Raw genomic sequence first — 26,762 nt, 5'->3', positions numbered from 1 at the left:
ATCTTGCCATTAAATAAAAACTGCAATCTGAGCATTATACGAATCATAAGTCAACAATAAAACAAAACAAAAAATAATATATGCCATACACCTTAACAAGAGTGGATCTTTCTTCTTGATGAACATTGTCCTCAAATAGCTAAGTAGCCAAATTATGACATCACATTTTAGCAATAATGACCACTGATCAAAAACAGTATTCATTAAATTCTCAAGGAATACACCATCTATCTTAGATAATAATAATGCAATACATTTAAATGATTTTCACTAAACTTGGGATGTGGATGAATCTATAAACAGTAACCAATCATCAGCATGTATTTTCACACAAAAAAGGTATAATGTGGCTTGACCAACAACCGTGATAATGAAACTTTAGATTATAATGCATTTATGTGGATATAGGGAAGCTGCAGAAACAATGAACAAATGTCAATGAAAGTTGAACAACAATCACTTGAAAGCCAAACTCTAACTTGTTTATTTATTTATTTCATATTTTGCTTTGTCGCTGTCTCCCGCATTTGCGAGGTAGAGCAAGGAAACAGACGAAAGAAATGACCCAACCCACCCCCATACACATGTATATACATACACGTCCACACACGCAAATATACATACCCATACATCTCAATGTACACATATATACACACACACAGACATATACATATATACATATGCACAAAATTCACACTGTCTGCCTTTATTCATTCCCATCGCCACCTCGCCACACATGGAATAACATCCCCCTCCCCCCTCATGTGTGCGAGGTAGTGCTAGAAAAAGACAACAAAGGCCACATTCGTTCACACTCAGTCTCTAGCTGTCATGCAATAATGCCCGAAACCACAGCTCCCTTTCCACATCCAGGCCCTACAGAACTTTCCATGGTTTACCCCAGACGCTCCACATGCCCTGATTCAATCCACTGACAGCACGTCGACCCCGGTATACCACATCGTTCCAATTCACTCATTCCTTGCCCACCTTTCACTCTCCTGCATATTCAGGCCCCGATCACTCAAAATCTTTTTCACTCCATCTTTCCACCTCCAATTTGGTCTCCCACTTCTCCTCGTTCCCTCCACTTCCGACACATATATCTTCTTGGTCAATCTTTCCTCACTCATTCTCTCCATGTGCCCAAACCATTTCAAAACACCCTCTTTTGCTCTCACAACCAAGCTCTTCTTATTTCCACACATCTCTCTTACCCTTACATTACTTACTCGATCAAACCACCTCACACCACATATTGTCCTCAAACATCTCATTTCCAGCACATCCACCCTCCTGCGCACAACTCTATCCATAGCCCACGCCTCGCAACCATACAACATTGTTGGAACCACTATTCCTTCAAACATACCCATTTTTGCTTTTGGAGATAATGTTCTCGACTTCCACACATTCTTCAAGGCTCCTAGGATTTTCGCCCCCTCGCCCACCCTATGATTCACTTCTGCTTCCGTGGTTCCATCCGCTGCCAGATCCACTCCCAGATATCTAAAACACTTTACTTCCTCCAGTTTTTCTCCATTCAAACTTACCTCCCAATTGACTTGACCCTCAACCCTAATGTACCTAATAACCTTGCTCTTATTCACATTTACTCTTAACTTTCTTCTTTCACACACTTTACTAAACTCAGTCACCAGCTTCTGCAGTTTCTCACATGAATCAGCCACCAGTGCTGTATCATCAGCGAACAACAACTGACTCACTTCCCAACAGACTGCATACTTGCCCCTCTTTCCAAAACTCTTGCATTCACCTCCCTAACAACCCCATCCATAAACAAATTAAACAACCATGGAGACATCACACAACCCTGCCGCAAACCTACATTCACTGAGAACCAATCACTTTCCTCTCTTCCTACACGTACACATGCCTTACATCCTCGATAAAAACTTTTCACTGCTTCTAACAATTTGCCTCCCACACCATATATTCTTAGTACCTTCCACAGAGCATCTCTATCAACTCTATCATATGCCTTCTCCAGATCCATAAATGCTACATACAAATCCATTTGCTTTTCTAAGTATTTCTCACATACATTCTTCAAAGCAAACACCTGATCCACACATCCTCTACCACTTCTGAAACCACACTGCTCTTCCCCAATCTGATGCTCTGTACATGCCTTCACCCTCTCAATCAATACCCTCCCATATAATTTATTGCCCCTTAAATTCAAAAGCACTAAATTCCTCTGAGTTAAACATCGAAACCAAAAAAATGAAAAAGATTGTAACAAATTCTTTGATTTATTTGTTTCTGGTGCATTTATTTATATTTATCATACTTAATCACGGTCTCCTGTGTCAACGAGGTAGCGCAAAGAAAATTCTGACCATGCCCACTACCTAAGATGCTACTTATGTCTGCCTTGGTGTGGTGAAAGCTTGCCAGGGGAGGGAGGGGAATAACTGCATGCAAAATTTAGTCACCTATGTCTCTCATTAGGCACTACATTATTACATCAAGATGAAGAAAGTTGGTCTGCATAACTCCTTACCTGAAAAATTTGGTAGCTCATTACCCTGAAGAAAAGATAATCACGTTATTTTTGTTGATTAGCTTTCACATGACCGATACCCAACTATCATTACCAACACATTATTTACAAATGTTTCTGCAATTTCAGTCATGTAAGGAAAAACATTCACAGAGTCTTACAATACTTTCTTCATATCTTGTACAAACTAGCTAAATAACATATATAGCTGTGCTGGACCAAATGCTTGACCACAGTTACATTATTACTAGCGAACAGTTATTAGAAGTGATCATCTGAATACTATTTCTTGACCAGTATCACAATTAATACTAAACTTGGAAAATATTCTGTGCACTTAACTCTAAAGCTATCCTCTGGACACCATACCTGATTCCCAGTATTCCAGTAACAGTGTTATGTGACATTTAATTTTAGCTTCATATCATAATGAATACAAATCTATATAACCAAAAGCTTGATTCATTTTTTTAATCATAAATTTCCTCTCAGCAAATTCAAAAGTATAGTAATTTACAATTCTAGTGTTTGCAAAAAGGGGGTAACAATGTCCACATATTTAGAATGGAGTACAAAAAACTTGGATGGGGTTGGGTTACTATAAAGCACAGCTGAATATAAAAGAATGAAATAAATCAGGTCACAAAGTGCTGAACAGCACATCATTGGCAAGAATATATGTATGAGATACTGAAAGTGGCGGATTTAAGGACAACAGCCCGGTCAGCAACACTGTTTGAAGCCCCCCTTAGGTATTCAAACCATTTAAATCATAATATTCCATAGAGATTCAGTAATAAAATTGTTTATTTGAAATGGAAACACACTGCTCACTAATTGGTCATAAAGGCATGCAATATAGCCTCTTTTTTCAGTAATATTAAAAACAAGCAAAGAGCTCCAAGAACCCCAATAATTGATCTGAGAGTTGGGGGGCATCAGCAACTGCCCAAGAGCTATCTGTTAAATCCACCCCTGGATGCTGATCACAGAATCTTAGATTACACATGAACCTTTAAGCAGCATACACACATGAACAATGGGAGATGCATAAATACACATGTATGATATGCTACTAGAGAACAGAATTCCCCTTATGCTGTCACGGACAACCAAACTCAGTGGAGATTACTCCTCCTTGTTCATGTTTAACAACCATTAGTAACAAGATATATCAGAAAATATTCGAGGCCATAATGAAACCATTGATATTTAAATATATTCTTCTGACTTACATTCTCTCTCAAACCGTGAAATCATTTTACACATTCATACTGAGGGTACCCGCCAGTTTATACATAATATACACTTAGTGTACATAATACTTTCTTATATTTCTCTAAATACAAAGAAATCTTACGCATGTTACAATTTTATACTACTTGGCAATCATGATGGCTTATAAAATAAGTAATGTTAAATTCCAAGCTCAATACAGATTCAAAATGAGCTTTCCTGCTTAAGTAGCAATACTTTCATATATACTGTATATACAAGTTTTCACAGAATTGGCAGCCCTGAAAAAACTGTCTGGTGCTCACGTAATACAAGGGATTGTCATGTGTACCTCTGATGGTCAAAAATGAGAATTATTTTCTTTTCTATGTGCTTGCCTTTCTTGCCTTTGCAAGGTAGCTCCAGGAACTGATCATCAGAGGAAAACTTAATTTTCTCTAGTTCCTATTTTTAAAAACTGACAATAAAGAAGGGACAATTTTCTTATTAAAGTCATTTTGGGTCTTAAACCTATATATCACATAACATCCCAGTCACAGAAAATATTTAAATAAATACTATAGAATTTTGCAATTATTTCCTAGACAGTGACATCTATCATTGACACACTATATAAAATGTCCTATATACTCAACTGTTTAATTTCATTTAAATAAACAATCAACTAACTTTCTGGGTGGCATGAAAGATGACTGGTTAGAACATAAAACTTTTAAACTGAAGGGTGTGAGTGTAGTCCTGCTCATCCCTACTTTGGAAGTTGCACTTCAGTTCACCCAGATGTAGTGGCTGCAGTACCTCGTAAATGTGACAGGTAAATCAAGAATGGATGGACATAACATTAAGCCACATTACACCTTATGTACTGTAGGCTACAATACTGGGGTACTCTAACCCTGTACCAGATACACTGGTAGAGGGTTTTTAGGGAGACAAAATGAAAGAAAAAGAGAATGAAGATAATCTCACAATTTTCTATAAGATCTAATTATCTTCAGATTTAAACAAATGTTATTTTCTCTACATCATTGGATGTAAAAAAATGTCATATCTTTTCTGAGTCCAATAGCAAACACATATCCAGGAAAAAAGGCTATTCAATGAACAGGCCAGAAATATGATTTCTGAATGAAATATACCATACAGAAATGTGCACCTTTATAATTCTATCTGAATCCATGAACATGTAAAAAATATTTGATGTCCTTATGGAAAACATCTTATTTTCTACCTTTCACCAATCTACTAACAAGTCCATCTTTTGTCCCTGTAGACTGGGCACTACTGGGTGGGTCCTCTTCATCTGTAGTTGGGTGAGTGCTATTTCGAGTGGCTTCCAGAGGCATTGTGGAACGCTGATCCTCAAGACGACCTGACTGGAACCGCATTATAAGAGAGAAGAAGTCATCATCTGGCACTGTAGGAGCTGAATGAGTCAGTGAACCCTCATTTGGAAGAGAGCTACGTTGATCCTCAATACGAGAGCCCTGCAAACCACCAATAATAACCTAATTATTCTAAATTGGATCACCTCCTGTTTGGCTCGGAGAACTTAAAAGCTCATCATCGAATACACTAAGTATGATAATGATGTTTTAAAGATATCAAAGAGTCTCTACCCCGTACCTGACATCTCATAAGCATGTCAAAGAAGTTGTCATCTGGGAGAGGTGTAGAATCACTTGCTGCTACAGAAAGTCGCTGTAGAATGGCATGCTGGTTGTTCAAACCAGGTAACTGAGGTAGCGATGCTCTCTGTTCATCCATTCGACGGCTCTGCATTCCTGCGATGCTCTCCATCAATTCTTCCAAAACTCCACAATTATCTGGGAGAGCCATGATGAGATACAGAATACTGCTAAAGGGTAACATACTATGTCTATGTTTAAAGAATATCAGCACTAAGTACTTCTAAAAATTTCTAACTTTTTTCAAAATTAATAAGAAAATATATTCCAAATATAGAAAAATCCTATTATGTAATGGCACTTTTAACATAAATCTGTCAACTCTTGACATTCCAGACATAGATTCGTTTTACCTCATATCATGCTGGATCTTACCATGATTTATTTTGGGCACTTGAGAAGGAGTTTCCATCCCTGGAGGAAGCATTCATCAAGCAAAAAGCAAAATTCATATTATTTAAGAAAACAGTTTCAGTGCTATGTACAGTGAACCAACTGGTGGCAATTCATACAAGTAACACTTAAAGTGTGCTACTGAATTCCAAAGAATACCAGATCATGGACCACCAAGACAAGAGGCTGACACCCAAGTTAGGTTAATAAGCCAAGGATACACAATGGACTGTGAAAATATTATTATACTGTGGAAGCATTAATTGGTAAAGTGATGGACAGTAAAATACTCCTACTTTGATAATGAACACATGATGGGGAATATAGTATGCCCATGAGACAAAGGCATCCCATGAGTGCTGAGTTTTTAGGACATTAAGGCCTGTAAATAGGTAATTAATTGTTACTCTTTTAAAGGATTCTGTGACTATTCAGTTTGTAATTATTGGGTATCTGTTTGCTTGAGGAAGCATTAGGAGATACTTTCAGTAAACATCTCAAGTATAGATGCATTTCATTATGTAATTTCAATTTCAAAGCAAAAAGGTTTTAGGGCTAAAAAATTCCCTGCAATTTTTGGCAATTTTCTTATGGTAATAGATCTCCTTGAAAACCTCAGTATAAAGATGATTTTTCAAGCTGAATTCAAACCTGGTGTGGAAATATGTTTTAGGGGAAAGACATTAAGGCCTGTAAATAAGTAATTAATTGTTACACTTTCAGAAGATTCTGTGATTATTCACTTCATATCAATTAGGTATCTGTCAGTTTAGTGAAGCATTATGAGATATTTTCCATAATCATCTTAAATACAGAAACCTCTTATGATGTCATTTCAATTTGAAAACAAAAAGGTTTTTGGGCAAAAATCTCCCTGGAATTTTTTGGTGATTTTCTGAAGTAACAGATTTCTTAGAAAACTTCAGCATAAAGGGGACATTAAGGCCTGTAAATAATTAATCAATTGTTACACTTTTAGAAGATTCTGTGACTATTCTATTCATATCAATTAGGTATCAGTCAGCTTAGTGAAACATTATGAGATATTTTCCAAAATTATTCAAGTATAGAAGCCTTTTATAATGTCATTTCAATTTCAAAACAAAAATGTTTCTAGGCTAAAAAATTCCCTAAACTATTACCTGCATCTTTTGGTAATCTTGTTCAGGCAATAGATTTGCTTGAAAACCTCAGTGTAAGGATAATATTTCATGCTAAACTCGAATCTGGGGTTGAAATATATGTTTGAGGACATTAAGGCCTGTAAATAAGTAATCAATTGTTACACTTTTAGAAGATTCCATTCTTCTTCGAGTTGTATTCATCAGGTATGTCAGCTTAGTGAAGCATTATGAGATGGTTTCCGTAATTAAATCATATGACATATATTATTCATTATTACACTTTGTCACTGTCTCCTGTGTTAGCGAGGTAGCACAAGCAACCAGACGAAAGAATGGCCCAACCCACCCACATACACATGTAAACACATACACATCCACACACGCACATATGCATACCTATACATCTCAACGTATACATATATATACACACACAGACATATACATATATACACACGTGCATAATTCATACTGTCTGCTCTTATTCATTCCTGTCGCCACCCCACCACACATGAAATAACAACCCCCTCCCCCCTGCATGTGCGCAAGGTAGCGCTAGGAAAAGACAACAAAGGCCACATTCGTTCACACTCAGTCTCTAGCTGTCATGTATAATGCACCGAAACCACAGCTCCCTTTCCACATCCAGGCCCCACAGAACTTTCCATGGTTTACCCCAGACACTTCACATGCCTTGGTTCAATCCATTGACAGCATGTCGACCCCAGTATACCACATCATTCCAATTCACTCTATTCCTTGCACACCTTTCACCCTCCTGTATGTTCAGGCCCCGATCACTCAAAATCTTTTTCACTCCATCTTTCCACCTCCAATTTGGTCTCCCACTTCTCCTCGTTCCCTCCACCTATGACACATATATCCTCTTTGTCAATCTTTCCTCGCTCATTCTCTCCATGTGATCAAACCATTTCAAAACACCCTCTTCTGCTCTCTCAACCACACTCTTCTCAGTACCACACATCTCTCTTACCCTTTCATTACTTACTCGATCAAACCACCTCACACCACATACTGTCCTCAAATATTTCATTTCCAACACATCCACCCTCCTCTGTACAACCCTATCTGTAGCCCATGCCTCGCAACCATATCATATTGTTGGAAGTACTATTCCTTCAAACACACCCATTTTTGCTCTCCGAGATAACTTCCTCTTTTTCCACATATTCTCCATTGCTCCCAGAACCTTCACCCCCTTCCCCACCCTATGATCCACTTTCACTTGCATGGTTCCATTTGCTGAGAAGTCCACTCCTAGATTAGATATCTAAAACACTTCACTTCCTCCAATTTTTCTCCATTCAAACTTACATCCCTTGCACAACTTTCCTGCAGATACATCTAACTACCTCCCTTTTCTGTTTTGCTAGTGACATAAGTACATCCCATCACTTACTACTCTTTCTCATACAGCTACAACCCATCTTCACCTGCATATGTAAAACTTGCTTCCCTTAACACCTTCCACTACTCTAGTTTCATTTACTCTTATCTTGTGCATTATCCACTCAGTCTCTTCTGGTAGCTCTGCAAACTGGCCACTTATCAAGGATATGGATAAGTGGATACTTTTGCTGAGGCCACCTCTCTGATGAGAGATCCTGCAGGGAATGGATGTCATAGATATAAACAGATAGACTTTAAACTTTTATCCTTGCTTCCATAAACAAAATGACCTATCATTCCCTCTTCATCCTTGCTTCTATAAACAAAATGACCTATCATTCCCCCTACTGCCCTTCTCAATCCATTCACATCCAATAACTTCTACTCTGCATGCCTTTCAATTAGAGTATGATCCAAGAATAACCTAAAACCCCTAAACCCACTCACCCATGCATACTCATGTATGCACTGTATTTCAAAATAAGTAACCCAAATCATCAACACGCTTTCTCTTCCCAATTTTCATATACACCAGGGACCCTCAATTGCCATATCACCCACTCTTGCATTCAGATCAGGCAACACCAAGGCTTAATTCCTTGTACAAAGACTACTGAAGCATTCACTCAGCTCCTAAAAAGCATTCCTTTGTCCTTCACTCCTCTACTTCTATTTGAATCCACACTTAGTTTTTAAACTCATTTCCTTAGACTGTCTAACACAGTCTCAGTTTCTCCATCAAAAGAAACAGACCCTTCACTGCTTACCATCACACTAATCTCTGACTTTACCCATAAACATTTCCTAACCATTGTACCTCTTTCCCCTTCAACTTAATTTCACCTAAAGCCAATACATCCAGGTTCCTTTCATTAAACCATGCAGTTATATCTCTTTTTCTCATCCAAATTACATTCATGCATCTTCAACCGCCTCAACCTAAGCCTTCGAGAGAAAATCCTTGTTTGGCTCTTTCCCATGCCCAGTTCTAGGAAAGTTATATTAAAAGGAGAGGAGAGTTTCCAACCCCTGACTCCTAGCTCTGCTATTTTCTTATTATGCAGCATTGTAGCATTCATACACCACCCAAAAATCTGAGTTTTATACAGCAATATCACTGAAGACTTATCAATGTTGGAATCTTTATGGTTCAGACACCATTCTTTTTTTTTTTTACCAAAATATAACATGTAATATCAACCTTATTATCACATATATATACTAGAACAAGCATCATGTTGCTTGTGAAAATATATTAAAACTTAGTCATGATACTGTAACATAAAGAGCAATAAAAGTAAGAACTTGCAAGTTAGTGGGGCCTGATTCATAAGTACAACGTAAATAAACAACTTAAGAAAATTACACTTACTTGCACCACTATCTGATGGAGTAGTTGTTCCATTTGTGGAACCATCAGATGATATAGATCCTCCTTCTCTATGGCAAGGTACCTGTTGTTGGGCTTGCTCTGGCTGATTTTCCTTGTTACTGTCTATAGACAGTGTGCATCGCTGATCATCCATCCGTTTACTTTGAAACCTGGATAGAAGCTCAAAGAAACTGTCGTCATCCATGCTAGATTCCTCATTCACTGATGCCTGGCAATAACACAAAACAGCTTTGGTGAGAAATAGTATTTTCTCCTTTTCCACATAAAATCAATACAAAACCAAACGATACTTTGAAAAAATAATTTTCAAGAAACACAACCTTCTACCTAAACTGATGTGTTGTACTTGTAAAATAGCTTTTGTTCAAGGGTATATACTCTACCAGTAGCTGGAGGAATAAATCCTAAGTAAAACGCATGTGTCCAGCATGGCTAATCACTTCACACAGACTGGGACAATACAATGCTGCATTAGTATCTTAATCAAGCCAAGTTTTTCACTCAGGGCATTTACATTTCTTATCTGTAAAAGCAAAACTGCAGGAAAAGAAAGTGCAAAACTACTTAATCTGGTGAAATACTAATACTGATTTTATTCTATCATTCAGGATAGCTGCATCTACATCGTAAAAACACTGTTTAGGGATGTGGATGAAGTAGGCCATTTAAAATAAAAAAAATTTAAACAGTACGTTTGAAGTGATTCAGCTGACGAAGTATATGTCCCTTTGTATTCTAGAATGTCCTCTTAATCGATAGAAACAAAAACACTGTGTTAAAGGATGCAGATGAAGCAGAATATTAAGAATATATATTTTTAAACATGCTTGTGGCATGAGAAGAGTGGGAGGTGGGTTGATTAGAAAGGGTAGTGAGTGGTGGGATGAAGAAGTAAGATTATTAGTGAAAGAGAAGAGAGAGGCATTTGGACGATTTTTGCAGGGAAAAAATGCAATTGAGTGGGAGATGTATAAAAGAAAGAGACAGGAGGTCAAGAGAAAGGTGCAAGAGGTGAAAAAGAGGGCAAATGAGAGTTGGGGTGAGAGAGTATCATTAAATTTTAGGGAGAATAAAAAGATGTTCTGGAAGGAGGTAAATAAAGTGCGTAAGACAAGGGAGCAAATGGGAACTTCAGTGAAGGGCGCAAATGGGGAGGTGATAACAAGTAGTGGTGATGTGAGAAGGAGATGGAGTGAGTATTTTGAAGGTTTGTTGAATGTGTTTGATGATAGAGTGGCAGATATAGGGCTTTTGGTCGAGGTGGTGTGCAAAGTGAGAGGGTTAGGGAAAATGATTTGGTAAACAGAGAAGAGGTAGTAAAAGCTTTGCGGAAGATGAAAGCCGGCAAGGCAGCAGGTTTGGATGGTATTGCAGTGGAATTTATTAAAAAAGGGGGTGACTGTATAATTGACTGGTTAGGTAAGGTTATTTAATGTATGTATGACTCATGGTGAGGTGCCTGAGGATTGGAGGAATGTGTGCATAGTGCCTTTGTACAATGGCAAAGGGGATAAGAGTGAGTGCTCAAATTACAGAGGTACAAGTTTGTTGAGTATTCCTGGTAAATTTTATGGGAGGGTATTGATTGAGGGTGAAGGCATGTGCATGTACAGAGCATCAGATTGGGGAAGAGCAGTGTGGTTTCAGAAGTGGTAGAGGATGTGTGGATCAGGTGTTTGCTTTGAAGAATGTATGTGAGAAATACTTAGAAAAGCAAATGGATTTGTATGTAGCATTTATGGATCTGGAGAAGGCATATGATAGAGTTGATAGAGATGCTCTGTGGAAGGTATTAAGAATATATGGTGTGGGAGGCAAGTTGTTAGAAGCAGTGAAAAGTTTTTATCGAGGATGTAAGGCATGTGTACGTGTAGGAAGAGAGGAAAGTGATTGGTTCTCAGTGAATGTAGGTTTGCGGCAGGGGTGTGTGATGTCTCCATGGTTGTTTAATTTGTTTATGGATGGGGTTGTTAGGGAGGTGAATGCAAGAGTTTTGGAAAGAGGGGCAAGTATGAAGTCTGTTGGGGATGAGAGAGCTTGGGAAGTGAGTCAGTTGTTGTTCGCTGATGATACAGCGCTGGTGGCTGATTCATGTGAGAAACTGCAGAAGCTGGTGACTGAGTTTGGTAAAGTGTGTGAAAGAAGAAAGTTAAGAGTAAATGTGAATAAGAGCAAGGTAATTAGGTACAGTAGGGTTGAGGGTCAAGTCAATTGGGAGGTAAGTTTGAATGGAGAAAAACTGGAGGAAGTAAAGTGTTTTAGATATCTGGGAGTGGATCTGGCAGCGGATGGAACCATGGAAGTGGAAGTGGATCATAGGGTGGGGGAGGGGGCGAAAATCCTGGGAGCCTTGAAGAATGTGTGGAAGTCGAGATCATTATCTCGGAAAGCAAAAATGGGTATGTTTGAAGGAATAGTGGTTCCAACAATGTTGTATGGTTGCGAGGCGTGGGCTATGGATATAGTTGTGCACAGGAGGATGGATGTGCTGGAAATGAGATGTTTGAGGACAATGTGTGGTGTGAGGTGGTTTGATCGAGTAAGTAACGTAAGGGTAAGAGAGATGTGTGGAAATAAAAAGAGCATGGTTGAGAGAGCAGAAGTGTGGGTGTTTTGAAATGGTTTGGGCACATGGAGAGAATGAGTGAGGAAAGATTGACCAAGGGGATATATGTGTCGGAGGTGGAGGGAACGAGGAGAAGTGGGAGACCAAATTGGAGGTGGAAAGATGGAGTGAAAAAGATTTTGTGTGATCGGGGCCTGAACATGCAGGAGGGTGAAAGGAGGGCAAGGAATAGAGTGAATTGGATCGATGTGGTATACCGGGGTTGACGTGCTGTCAGTGGATTGAATCAGGGCATGTGAAGCGTCTGGGGTAAACCATGGAAAGCTGTGAAGGTATGTATATTTGCGTGCGAGGACGTATGTATATACATGTGTATGGGGGTGGGTTGGGCCATTTCTTTCGTCTGTTTCCTTACGCTACTTCGCTAACGCGGGAGACAGCAAAAAAAAAAAAAAAAAAAAAAAAAAAAAAAAAAAAAAAAATTTTTACATAAACACAGAGAGTCTGAAGAGGCATCACTTACAAATCATAAGTACCTTTGTATTTAAACATGTCCTCTAAACTGGTAAAATTTGTGTATCTATTAATCACTACCCCAATCAAACTCCACAAGGATGGATTTGGTGCATACAGCCTTCACAAAATCACTCACACATCCCCAACCCAAGCCCAGAGTATTAAAAGTAGCCATGGACTTCCACACTTGTTAAAAAAAAAAAAAAAAAAAAAAAAAAAAAAAAAAAAAAATTACTTTTCCAATTCATACACTCAGTTGATTTGTCAAGTGGGACCACTGTCTTCATTCATACCACCTCCATATCCAAATGGTATCACTTCACCAGATCTCCAATCACTCTGCTATTACTTTCCTCGAAAACATCAGTAAACCTTATGAATTTTCATACTACATCTAACCACCTCTTCCATTATCTACCTTTCAATCTTATTCCTTCTTTACTGCTATATGTCTTCTTGACCCTACCTATCATCAGCAAAACATTCAACATGACCATACCATGCCATCTTAAAAGACTTTCATCAATGTGCCAGTCTCACATCTTCTTCACACAACTTTGTCATATCTTCATTCTTTTAGCATTTCAATTCTAATCATATTTAACATATTGTCCATTTTTTTGTGCTCCTGGTTTTTGGACAAGTGTTCCTTCATGCAAGCTTCTAAACTTTATGCTTAATTTTCATTTCCATTTGCTAAAGATTTTAGTGAATTCCAGTTTTTCTCCCTTGCTTGACTCTATTTTCAACTTCAGTTTACTCATTATCATTTTTATTAAACACTGCTCTCAAATATATACACTCATCTTCAACTTTATGGTAGAGTGTAGCATCAGCATTTATGAATCACATGCAAGCCTAACTGGGTTCATTCCTGGACACGGTAGTTAATTCACAGCCAACCCATCTACTCATCCTTCTCTCTACGCTTTTCAGTAAATTAATATCTGGCATAGGACAGGGTATGTGTATAACTTTTCTGAATTTCTATCCCCAGGAGCCCCTTCTATGGGTTTGGCAGCACTCAAGCAATGGGCCACATTCACTAAGCAAGAACACAGATGAAAAAGTGTGGTGATGTGTGTGGCTTTGTTGGGTAAGCATGGAACAACTGAGTAGTGCAAATTGTATCTTGGGTAGGAGGGGGCTTGTGGTGTAAGGAAATGGTGGTTGTAATGTTGGAGAGATGGTTTGTGTGTGTCCAGAATGCAGATGAGAAAAGTAAATTCACATGTCTGGTGGGGTGGGGTTTAAGACTGGCTTGGAAGGGCAGTTGTTAAGTAACTGCAGGTTCATTTTGTGTATATGAGCAGATGAGTGAGTGTGTCAGTAGTTTTGATCAAGAGACCAGGTAACAGTGGTAGGCAATTTAAATGCAAAGGTAAGTAATGTGGAAATTGAGGGTATATCTGCAAAGCATGGGATATTCAGTAAAAAGAATGGAAATGGTGAACAGCTTGTGAAATTCTCTATCGAAAAAGGACTGGTGATGAGGGATACATGGTTTAAAAAAGAAGGACATACACAAGTGCATGTGTGTGACCTGAAAATATAGTCATCAGACATTACTGGATCACATATCAGTTACATATCAGTGACTTGGCATGTAGAAGAGACCTTCGGATGTGAATGTGCCGAGAGGGGTAGTTGGTGAGATATCTGATCACAACCTTCTGGAGGCATGGGTGAAGATTTGTAGAGGTTTTCAGAGGAGGAAATGTTATAATGGAGAAGAGCTTGGGAAAGAGACTTGTGTGAAGAAATACCAGGAGAATTTGAGTGTAGAATGACAAAAGGTAAGAGTAAATGAAGATAAGGCAGCAAACAAGGAAAAAGAGGTATTTAGGGAAGCAGTGATGGCAAGTGTGAAAGATGGTTGTGGCACATGAAAGGTAGGAGGTGGACAGATTAGAAAGGATAGTGAGTAGTGGGATGAAAAATTTGCTAGTGAATGAGAAAAGAGAGGTGTTTGGGCAGTACTTACAAACATGGAGTGCAAATCAATGAGAAATGTAAAAGAAAAAGCAGTAGGGGGTCGAGAGGAGGGTGTAACAGTTGAAAAAGAGGGCAAATGAAAGCTGGGGTAAGCGAGAACATAAAGACTTTTGAAAGGAGCTTAACAATGTACAAAAGGCAAGAGAAAAAATGGCAAAAAAGATGAAGGGGGCAAAGGAGGAAGTGATAAAGTGAGGACAACTGAATGTGTTTGATGACAGGGTGGTAGATGCAAGGTGTTTGGGTTGGGGCAGTATGTAAAGTGAGAGTCATAAAGAATGGCTTAGTGAAGTGAAAAGAGGTGGTGAACACTTTACGTAAGATGAAATGTAATAAGGCAGTTAGAGTGGATGGTACTGTAGTTGAATTTATTAAGGAAAAAAAGGGGTGAAGGTGTTGATGATTGTGCATAAGGATTTTCAGTGTTATGTATGGATCATGGGGAGGTTCCTCAGGATTTGTGTAATGCATGTATTGTGCCACTGTAAAAAGGCAAGGGGGATAAAGGCAGGTGTTCAAATTACAGAGGTACAAGTTTGCTGAGTGTTCCGGTGAGTTGTATGGGAGAGTGGAGATTGAGAGGGGTAAGGGTATGTACAGAGCATCAGACTGGGGAGGAACAGTGTAGTTTCAAAAATGGTAAAGGATGTGTGTATTAACTGAATGCTTCAACGAATGTGAGAAATTCTTAAGAGAAACAGATGGATTTGTAAGTGGCATTTACTGATCTAAGGAAAGCATGACAGGACTAATAGCAATGCCTTATGGAAGGTCTAAGAATATATGGTGTAGGAGACCTACAAGAAGCAGTGAAAAGTTTTTAACAGGGTGTGTATGTGTGGGAAGAGTGAGTGGTTCCAAGTGAAAGTGGTCTGTGACAGGGGTGTGTGATATCACCATAGTTGTTTAATTAGTTCATGGATGGAGTGAATCATATGGTGGGGGAGGGGGTGAAGGTTCAAGGAGCAATAAAGAATGAGTGGAAAGAGAATGTCATCTGGGAGGACAAAAATTTAGATGCGAGATTTGGGCTTTACATAATTTTGTGCAGAGGAAGGTAGATGTGTTGGAAATGAAATGTTGGACGACAATATGTGGTGTGAGGAGGTTTGACTGAGTAAGTAATGAAGGGGTAAGGGAGAGGTGTGGTAATAAAAACAGTGTGGTTGAAAGAGCTGAAAAGGGTGTATTGAAATGGTTTGGACACATGGAGACAATGAGTAAGGAAAGGTTAACCAAGAGGATACATGTGTCAGAAGTGGAAGGAACAAGGAGTTGGGAAGACCAAATTGGTAATGGAAGACTGGCATGAAAAGAATTTGAGTGATCAGAGTCTGAACATGCAGAAGAGTGAAAGGTGTGCATGGGATGGAATGAATTGGAACAATGTGGTATACAGGGATTGGCGTGATGTCAATGGACAGAATCAGGTTTGTGAACTGGCCGGTTGAACCATGGAAAGGTCTGCTGGACCTAGTTGTGGGAAGGAAGCCGTGGTTTTGGAGCACTGCATATGATAGCTAGAAAATGTATCGATATGGGTGAATGCTTGAAAAGAAAACTTTTTTCAATGCTGTTGTTTTAGGGGAAGAGGGGGGGGACCTGTGTAGGGCTAAGGTAAGCTTTTTTACATTTCTACTTGGGGGATGATGATTGGTTATAAAGTGATTTGAATAAGAAAGGTCCTGTGCTGCTGCAGAGCAGAGAGCCAAATGCGTTGAAGTGAGATTGTACTGGAAGTATTTTTGTTTCTTTGGGAGAGTAATGAATGCTTTTGGTAGCTAAACAGCCACAACTGTTATGAGTGTTATATTTTGTATGGTTTGCAGCTTTGTTATATTTGCTTTTGACAGGGTGGATGACCAGGCAGGTGAGAAATAACTTGAGGATGGAGTGGATGAACTGCTTGAAAAGGATACTCGGGAATTCTATTTCATGTCAAAATCTCATACCAGTAAGTGTTCTACGGGCACTTAGTACAACTGTTTATGGCTTTTGTGTTGATGTTTGTGGTGTGGGGAGTGAATGCCAAGTGTTTTGTGTGTAATGCCTCATTGGTATGATTTTTGTTGAGCTGGAGTGGTTGAACATTCAAGGTGATAGGAGGGAACAAGTTGGATTCATATCTATCACAGGTTTCAGGGTGCTGTGATGTAAGTGTATAAATCTATTTCATTTTTTCCTGCCCTAGGAACTCCTATGGGGCTCCTACAGCACACATCCACTGGGTAGGATCAAAAGTCAAGATGTACAGTGATGATGTGTGTCCATGCGAGGTGGGTGCAAGACAAATCAAAAGTAAGAAAGTGTCTTCAGAATGGAGGCTGCATCTTCGGTGAGTCTTGTACTTTGCTAAATAAATGTTTGTAATGGTGAATTGGTGTGTGCAATGTTTGAGAGGTGGGTAGTGTCCAGAATACAAACAAGAAAGCCTGAAAGTGGTTACACCATAAGTAAGAGGTTACCTCTGACCAGGCTGTAACACTATCAGTGGACAGAAAGGAGCATAGTCTCATTAAGGACCTTCTCACTCTTATGGGCACACAAGCCATACTGGTAAAATCTCCTCACTGCTTGAAATAAATTTCTATATTCACAGCATCTTCCACAAGGTCTCTCTACCTACGATAAGATGCACTTTCTCCAAAACGATAAATGCCACATACAAATTCTTCTAAGTAAACACATGAACCACACACTCTTTCCTCTCAACCACACACCCTTTCCTCTCCTAAAGCCACATTACTCCAGTCAGATGTTCTGAGTTTACCACCACCCTCCTAATCACCACTCTCCCATATCCTTTCATGGGTATGTGCTCAACACACTTACACTTCTGTAATTTGAGCATTTAATTTTGTCCCTCTTGCCTTTATGTATGGGTACAATATATGCATTCTGAAAAAATTCAGGCACATTACTTTGGGCCCTACAAACATCAAATAGCCATACTAAAAAGTCAACATCATTGTTGCCCCCTTTCAGAAGAAATTCAGGTGTAGCCCCAGTCACTCCTGCAATTATGTCACAATTCATCTCAGCAGTCCCATCCAATCCTGCAGTTTTGTCACAATTTATCTTATGCATAGAATTTACTATATTATAGAAACAGATAGTTATCAACTGCAATAGGGAGGTTTTAACAGGACAGTAAGGCATAAGTGTGAGTAGGGAAAACAGTGTGAGTGGCTCCTGATGAAAGTGGGGCTGCATCAAAGATGTGTGATGTTAAAATGGTAGTTAGCCCTTTGAATGCATACTGTGTTTCCAGAGCATCTTTATCAGCCTTACAATAAAGTTTCTACACATCTATAAAAGCTACATTGAATCACTCTCTTCTTCCATGTATTTCTGAGAAACATTCCTCAGAGTAAACAAACTGTCCACAAACTCTCTACCTCTAATGAAATAATAAATGCTCCTCCTCTGTGCATGCCACTACCCTCTTAATCCACACTCTTTAAGGTGGAACCATATTTGATAAAGACAACCCACTTTCAGATGTACACAAGAACAGTTATAGCTTCAATATACTTTGAAATCATGATCTCAGGCTAAAACTGGGATATAAAGGAGAGTAAAGTCAGATGTCTGGCGAATGACATATGAATAAATAAAACAGCAGGAACATAAGAAGTCCACAAAACAATTATGAAGAGATTTTGAAATCACCTATAAATGGGTAGAAGATAACCCTATGGAATTTAATTGAGAAAAATTTAAAGATATATATCATGAAATGTCTAACAATATAACTCCATCTTACTGCAAGGGCCCTACAAGGAGAGATATAAGAAGTGGAGAAATCTTCACTTCAAAGACTTAAAAGTAATTTTCAATGAAAATTTGACCGCAAGTAGCACACTGACATAACAGTATTTTCACACTGGATAATGAGTGGTTTGATAATACAAAATTTTCGTTACATTTGACAGAAAGCTTCTTATATGTGCATTGGTACATATAAGAAGCAAAGTAGTGTATTCCTGTGTTGTAAGGTTACCAGTTAAACAGAGAAAAAATAATATAAAAAAATTACATACTTCACAGACAAATCTGGTCTAAAGCATATGAATTATTACAACACATTGGGAAAAACTCTGCCATCCAGAAAGATAAAGGTATATGATAATATATGCAAGGCAGCAAACAAAATGGCATACAGAGTAATGTTTTAAATCTGAAAGCATTTTAGCAAAGTTACAGAATCGACAACTCAGGAATAATTCATGGAAATACTCCAAAAAGATATCAGATTAAAATACATGAGTGTCCTGCAAAAAATCTATAAAGATTATCAATGCAATACCAGAAGAAATAAGAAACAAGACATGGAGTGGCAAAAGAAACATTCAAAAGAAAATTAGACGGATGGCTGAAGTCAATTCCAAATAAGCCTTGGACAGTTAGTTAATTCAGTGAAGCAGCAGCCAAGAAAAACTATAATTTAACAAGCAAGACACATGGTGAGCACCATTTTCTAACCCTGCCACTCTGGCAGAATCTTGTCACAGATATTTCTAGGTAGGTTGGTACACTTTACTAGCATAGTTAACAGATGTATACCTCTGTAATGTGAACATTCATTTTTCTCCTTGTTTATAAACAATGAGACTATGCAAACATTCCTCCAGTCCACAAGCCCCTCATGTTGAGTCATACATACCTCCAACAGCAGGACTAACAATCAAAGTGACAGCCACCCACTTCCTTAGGAAACTCAACTGCAATCCCACCCTCTCCCAACACTCTGACACATTTCATCTTGTGCAAGGGTTTCACTACCTCCTCTATATATCCCATTCACAGTGATTTTCTGTCTGCATGCCATCTTGTCCTAAACACACCGTATCCACTTCCATATTATCTTATCTACCTCATTCAAGTCCTTATAAATATTCACTTTATCTCCATTTCACATCTTTTGTTTCTACTTCTCCATTTACTCTCCTAACCGTTTTTCCCATCTGATATCTTTTCTTCACACTATTCACCTCCCTCCAAAATATCTCATTACCACAGAAATTCATCAATACAGTCGTTCACCATTTCCAATCTTCCCTTTTTTTTTTTCATAACGTTCTCCTGCCTTCTCTAAAACTCCTCCTAATCATCCGCAGCTCCCTTTTCTGCTTCACAAACAATTCAAAATCTTCATAACACTACTCATTACTGTTCCTCATGCACCCACATCCCACCTGCATGCTACACACTTCACACTCATGTGTAAATACTACTTCTTTACCACCTCTTTTACCCCACTAGCTTCATTCAATTTCACCCTATGTTATCTTCTATTTAATCTCTTTTAGCATCTCTACACACAAGCTACTTTTCCAAGATAGCTCACTTTTCCCACTTCTCATTCCTAAACCAACAACCAATTTTCATGTTTGCCTCCACCAAGAAATGATCAGACTTTCCACCCACCAAACTTCTCAGCACGTTCACATTCAACAACGCAAGCCCATCAACACCCAACCACTCATCCACATCTACTTTTGTATGCATCTTTTCTTAACCCTTTCACTGTGGCAATCCTAAAATCTACTACACAATCTGTGTGAAGGATATTCTTAAATATTCAAAAGAAATATTTCCTCAAGTTTGTCACAGCAATTAATTAAAACATAATTTTCAATATAAAATGATATACAACTCAACTTGGTGAAACACTGTTTGCATGTGCTAAGTAAGCACCCTTTAACTTCCAGGATCACTGCCAATCATGCGTAGGAAAATATGTAGTATTCGTGCAAGTGTTTTTGTCATAAACATATATGATTACTGGAGGTTTTCATCACAAATATTTATCATCTTTGTAAAAATGTCACAGCCTCACAAATCATTACATAATGTGAGGGTGCAGATTTCTTACAGGCGTCCTTGATATCTCCACTAATGTATTAAAAATTTAGGCAGCAGCATCTGCAAACAATGTGTTAATGCCGCAACAAGAATTAATGGCAACAATTTTCACCTCAAATTGAGATGGGTAATTCAAGAATTCTTAAAATGCCCAAGGTGCAGAAAAAAATATATCACCAGGGTACATGCCCCCTAGCCACAGTGAATGGGTTCAACCACGTGTTCCTGATTACTATTCCTTGTTTAGTACACAATTAAATAGGCTTTTCTCCATTTCCATATACATCAGGGATTCTGTGCCCCTAACTATACCTCAATTGCCAAATCAACCAACTTATACTCTGATACCCTCGCACTAAATTTGATCCCTTGCATTAACACTGCCAAAACGCTCACTTTGCTCCGCCCAAAAGGTATTCCTTTCTTCTGTATCATAAAAATATATATAGTGCAAGTCTCACACATAATATACATATTTTGATTTTCATTATTCTGTTTGAACTTTATCACAGCAAAATACTTCATTTCAAATCACTAGAAAATAAAATACCTTAGCATATCTTTTATCAAAAATTGTGGTGCAGAAAGAACTCTGATACCAAGACAAAGCTGATGTCAACAAGGCACTGGTAAGTTGAGCTGAGGTTAATAAGCCTATTAATTTCTATTTTTCCACTGAAAATCACTTAAATAACATTGCTGACTCAGGCAGTATGTCATGTTTGAAAATTGTAAACATCAAAAAGTCCATTGCATCAGTCTTTATGAAATCTAAAGACCTGGCTATATCAAACATATAAATATTTCAGAGATCTATTTAACAAATTATCTCCAAAGCTACTGTTCCATAACTCTTTAGGCTGAAGATGCAACAGATCTACATAAAATACAACCTGTATTTAACATAACAGCACATATCTAACAGGTTCAGTAAAGATACTATTTGAAGACATTGGACACGCACATTTTTATCAGCACGAGAACTAGTGTTGTAGGAGGGGCCATTTACAGGATGGGAGTCATCTGAGGACATTGAGCCAATACCAGCATCTTCACTCTGGTACTTCCGTAGTACGCCTTTAGCATCGGGCGTCATCTGAAATGTCCGCAAGGACTCCCTTAAATATCGAATGAATATGCTTCCCAAAACAACCCACTATTTATTAGTGCAACCCAGAAGTCCAGTGATGATGCTAAAATAGAGGCTTAAAGCATGAATAAGAATGCTTAAAAAAGTTATCAGTCTCACCAGTAACTTGTGTGAAATGCATGATATGATAGGCAAATAAATGAAGCATGAGCTATCTGCAATAAGAGTCTATAGCTCACTATTGATCTAGAAGTAGGAAATTATCTATTTATCCTATAAATAGCATTTTTACTAACAGTTATGATTAAACACATACACTCCTAACAAAAATACATTTTCAAAACTTCCACATAAAACAGCATATCAAAAATACAATACTTATTGAAACCTGAAATTTCAAAGCTGAAGAATGCTCACACAATGTAAATATGCACAATAAAAAGAATCATAATTTCATTGGAAACCACAGAATATTTCCATTTCAGGAAACATAAAATCAAACACCTACAGTTTGTAACCCCAACTTTTATTAATCTCAATCAAGTCTTTTTCCACACCTTCAACAGGCATTGAAGACTGAACTATGAAATTTCTGTTTAAGAATTCTGTGCCATTTTTACCAAATAAAAGTGGTAGTTGCTATTGGTCTGTACTGTGAAACAGTGTTGGATAAAGAGTGAAGTTTTTTGGCAAATATACCCATGGAAGTAATAATTATGAAGCAGGAAAAGATAAGGAAAAGAAGTTTGGTGAAAAAAAAAGATTAGAGTAAGAGTAATCTCATAAGGATACTGTAGAGTCTAGTGTAAATCAAACCACCCAACTGTATCACAGCATTTCTATGATGGGGAAAAAAAGGGAAAAAAGGGGGGTGTCTTTTGCAATTTTTCTGAGATTCACATACATGAGCCAAATACAAACTAAAATTTAGAAAAAAAAAATATATATGATCACAAATAATGCCTCTGTCAACAAACACTGCCAAGAGTATTTAAACATATTGCAAATACTGTTTGTTCAGCAAAGAGTATAACTGCCTTTTTCTTGACAGTGAATTAAGGGGTGAGTGAATATTACAATATGTTTTTAGCTTGTCCTGTACAGGACAGGAAAAAGTCTCAGAGGACAAACCACATTATCTGGGCCTAACAGTGAGTTCAGGAAAATGACATTCTTATCAAAATGGTTGAAAATCTACAAGTCGGGTGGAGGCTATCAATCACTAGATGTAGACACTGTAGAAACTGTAAGATATTTGGAAGATGTTAAAATGTGTTATGGGATACTACTAAATGCTATTCATTTAGTCATAAAATATGGTATATCTATCAAATATTTTTTCTAATACTGGTATGACACAAAAATTCAAGTGAGGAACAGGAAAAGCATGAGTTTTGAGAAAAACAAAATCTCTGAATAATATTCTATCTACATATCTATATCTCTGATAACCATTTCCTTTGGGGACTCCCTCAAAGGGGTGGCCAGGTCAAAAGTCTCCATAAATGATGAACTCCAGTGCTGCTTCTTAGCCTTTAGTGACTCATCCTTAACAGGCCACAGACAGAAGGCAACTCTAGGGCACTGTTTTGAGAGGCTCCTACCCCATGTTCTTACCATCTAGTTCCACCTATGTGTCTATCTAATGTTCCAAACTACTACTACTTCCTAATGCTCTAACCTCCTACTTAATGTTTCTACCTAATGCTCCTGTTTAACATTCCGAGCTACTACTACTATCTATTACTCCTACCATTCTGCCAAAAGGTTGGGCTAGTGCATAGCACTCATGGAAGGAAAATCTAGAATTACAAAGAATGCATTGTGTGAGTTAAGTATTGTAAGTGTTATGTGTGACAAGGATAGATTGTGAGTTTGTGGAGAGAATATATGACATCCCATATCCTGTTTTCTGAATTACTATGACCTAACATTGTTTTGAGCACAAAATATAAGATAGGGTTGATAGAGAAGCCTTGTTGAGTCTTACTAAAGCAGCTAGAAACAGGAGAAGTCTTTATCAAAGGTGTATTACATGTGAATGAACAGAAAGAGAGTTGAGTGGGTGGTTCCTGGTGAAGGTTGGTCTACAGCAAGTGTGTCACAAGTTTGACTTGAGTTTAAAGAGTTTGTGAAAAGAGGAAGTTGATGGTAAATGTGAATAAAATCAAGGTCATTAGGTTTAGCAGGGTAGAGGGACATGTTAGTTAGGGCATGAGTTTAAAAGGAGAAAATTTGAAGGAAGTGAAATGTCTGACACCAAAAAGGCATCCTTACTTGACGGAGTTGAGTCAAAAACAGCCTGACTTATAAACTCTCCCAAGCTAACTTCAAAACTTGACCCACTTGCCTTATGCTGCAATGTTGGTTTATTTTTCCTCTTCTATATAGGTATTACTTTGATCTTTGATTCTGAAAGCTGCCTGCTTTTGTGCCCTATCACTAACTAGACCACACAATACTTGGTAAGCTACTGTGTCACATGATTACTTTGTGGTCACTGCCAACTCAAAGGTGGATGGTTTTGAAGACCATTACTTTTCCTATACCTAGATGCTATGGAACTCTACCCTCTCATGTCTTTGCCTATATGTGTGATGTGGCACATCATAAAATCAAAAGATGATTTTCACTTCCTATGAGATGTATAAAGCCTTTCCCTTGTATCTTCTTTTTCCTTTCATTAACCTCTCAATGTTTCACTTAAGGCTTGGTCTTGAAATAGACTTTTGTCCACGATTAAAAGAGAGAGAGAGAGAGAGAGAGAGAGAGAGAGAGAGAGAGAGAGAGAGAGAGAGAGAGAGAGAGAGAGAGAGAGAGAGAGAGGAGAGAGAGAGAGAGAGGAGAGAGAGAGAGAGAGAGAGGAGAGAGAGAGAGAGAGAGGGGAGAGAGAGAGAGAGAGAGAGAGAGAGAGAGAGAGAGAGAGAGAGAGAGAGAGAGTGTGTGTGTGTGTGTGTGTGTGTGTGTGTGTGTGTGTGTGTGTGTGTGTGTGTGTGTGTGTGTGTGTGCATGTGTGCAGTGGGGGTAGGTAGGTGCGGGGTGAAGGATTTTAGAGCATTGAGGAATGTGTGGAAAGAGAGGTCATTAAATGGAAGGGCAAAAATGAGTGTTAGAAGGTACAGTAGTTCCAATGATGATGTATGGATGTGAAGTATGGGCTATAGATGAGGACGTGCAAATGAGGACAGATGTGCTGGAAATGAAGTGTTATAAGTCAGTATGTGGTGTGAAGTGGTCAGTTAAAAGTAAGTAATAAAAGGGTAAGAATGAGGTGTGGTAATTGGAACAGCATGGTTATAAGAGTTGGAAAGGGTGTACTGATATGATCTAGACATATAAAGAGAATGAGTGAGGATTGGCTGACAGAGGATATGTGTCAGAAGTGGAGAGCACAAGGAGAAAGGGATGCCCATATTGGAAATTGAAGGATGGAGGGGAAAACCTTGACTGATAGGGGCCTGAAAGTGCAGGAAGATGAAAGGCATGAATGGGACAGAGTGAACAGGAATGATGTGATACGCAAGGGGTTGATGTGTTGTCAATGGACTGAACCAGGGCATGTGAAGCATGCAGGGGAAACCATGGAGAGGTGTGTGGGGTCTGGTTGTGGAAAGTGGCTGTGGTTTTAGTAAACTGCACATGACAGATAAAGAATGGATGTGACAGGATGCAGCCTCTCTTCATCTGTTCCTGGCACTACCTTGTTAATGCAAGACATAGCAAACAAGTATGGTAAATAACTCTACATTTCACGTGAAATGACTAACAGAGGAAGAAGCTGGGAGCTGAGCATTCTACTCTCCAGTATTATCACTTTCTAAAACTAAGAACATAGGAGGGAGCCATAAAATGATTGCTCCTTGATATGCAAGTGGTTGTAACTGGGATGAAAAGAAGGGAGAGATAGGTGCTATGTTTGATGAAATCAACCTAAATGTTCAGGCTCCGAGTGGCTGTAACTGGGATGAAAAGAAAGGGGAGATAAGAGTTACGTTTGTTGAGATAAACCTGGGTGTTCTGGCTCTGAATGCAACTTAATTGAAGGGTAAGGGGTTGGAGAACTTCAGTAACTGGGGTGAGAGAGAGACAGTGGAGAGTATTTGTACATGCTTCACTACTACTACTAGTGCTATGCACTATATGTAAATCAGCTCTTCTCTTGAAACATTAAAACAAGCCAAACCTGCTTTGAATTTCCAGGGGTAAATGATTTGTCCATTTTTTTATGTACATCTTCAACTAGACTCATGGCTTTCCCTTGAATTATTGCTGTACCTATAACAATTCTTTTGTTCTTAATCTTCAGTCCAAATGCTCATCAAATTTTCCTTTTTCTCCATACTTAAATCATGCAAATACTGCAATCTTGTACCTGACCATTCACCTTTATTTTTCTTTAAACTAACTTATAGTAAATAAACCAGATTCAGTTGAACCGAGTCAATATGCAAAAACAATCACATGATTACACTGCTAAAAATACCTAAATACATATAACCAATCACTGCAGCTGGGTTATAAATGCCTAAGTATTTTTTGTTGTTGTGTTACTGCAGCCAAAGTATATTCAGTTAAAATTCTTCAAATGTCTGCCTCAACCGTAAGGCAAAAGCTACAGCCAATAATGTAAATAATGGCATCTCATATTGTTACATAAAACTACAGCCTAAATTTTTCACATACACCGGTCAGTACATGTGGAGACATCAAAGGAAGCCTGTATGAGATCTGCACCCACACATTAAGCAGTAATTCATAAAGCTATGACACAAGATATTAGTGAAGAAAATCCTTTGTAACAACATTTGTCTGTGACAGGAACATCTATAAATGCATCACATTTCATTGCTTATGCCTGACAATTCTCCTGTATTATCTCATAAGTCTGGCAGCAGAGCAGCATACATTAAAAGACATATGGTATGTGTAAATGATGTTCTGCCAGGTTGAGTTGTATAT

General features: G+C 38.3%; 1 protein-coding gene across 11 annotated transcripts in view; it reads right to left on the bottom strand.

The window, feature by feature from the left end:
- Positions 1-305: 305 nt before the first annotated feature.
- The window catches only part of pins (G-protein-signaling modulator pins), a 281,528-nt gene continuing 255,071 nt past the window's right edge, over positions 306-26,762 (bottom strand). For 7 of the 11 annotated variants that reach the window (XM_071672594.1, XM_071672591.1, XM_071672595.1 and 4 more), the window contains 5 exons: positions 21,678-21,809; positions 9,748-9,976; positions 5,827-5,865; positions 5,390-5,589; positions 306-5,250 (listed from right to left, as the gene is read on the bottom strand). In XM_071672594.1, coding sequence (XP_071528695.1) covers positions 4,984-5,250; positions 5,390-5,589; positions 5,827-5,865; positions 9,748-9,976; positions 21,678-21,809 — 867 coding nt within the window. In that variant the 3' untranslated portion in view covers positions 306-4,983. The remainder of the gene's footprint in view (positions 5,251-5,389; positions 5,590-5,826; positions 5,866-9,747; positions 9,977-21,677; positions 21,810-26,762) is intronic. The other 4 variants (XM_071672600.1, XM_071672601.1, XM_071672597.1 and 1 more) reach the window with 3 other exon arrangements.

The sequence above is a fragment of the Panulirus ornatus genome, chromosome 17 (assembly GCF_036320965.1).
Source record: "Panulirus ornatus isolate Po-2019 chromosome 17, ASM3632096v1, whole genome shotgun sequence".
Lineage (NCBI taxonomy): Eukaryota > Metazoa > Arthropoda > Malacostraca > Decapoda > Palinuridae > Panulirus > Panulirus ornatus.
Note: the sequence above shows the minus strand (reverse complement) of the source record. Positions and strands in the feature narration are given on the sequence as shown.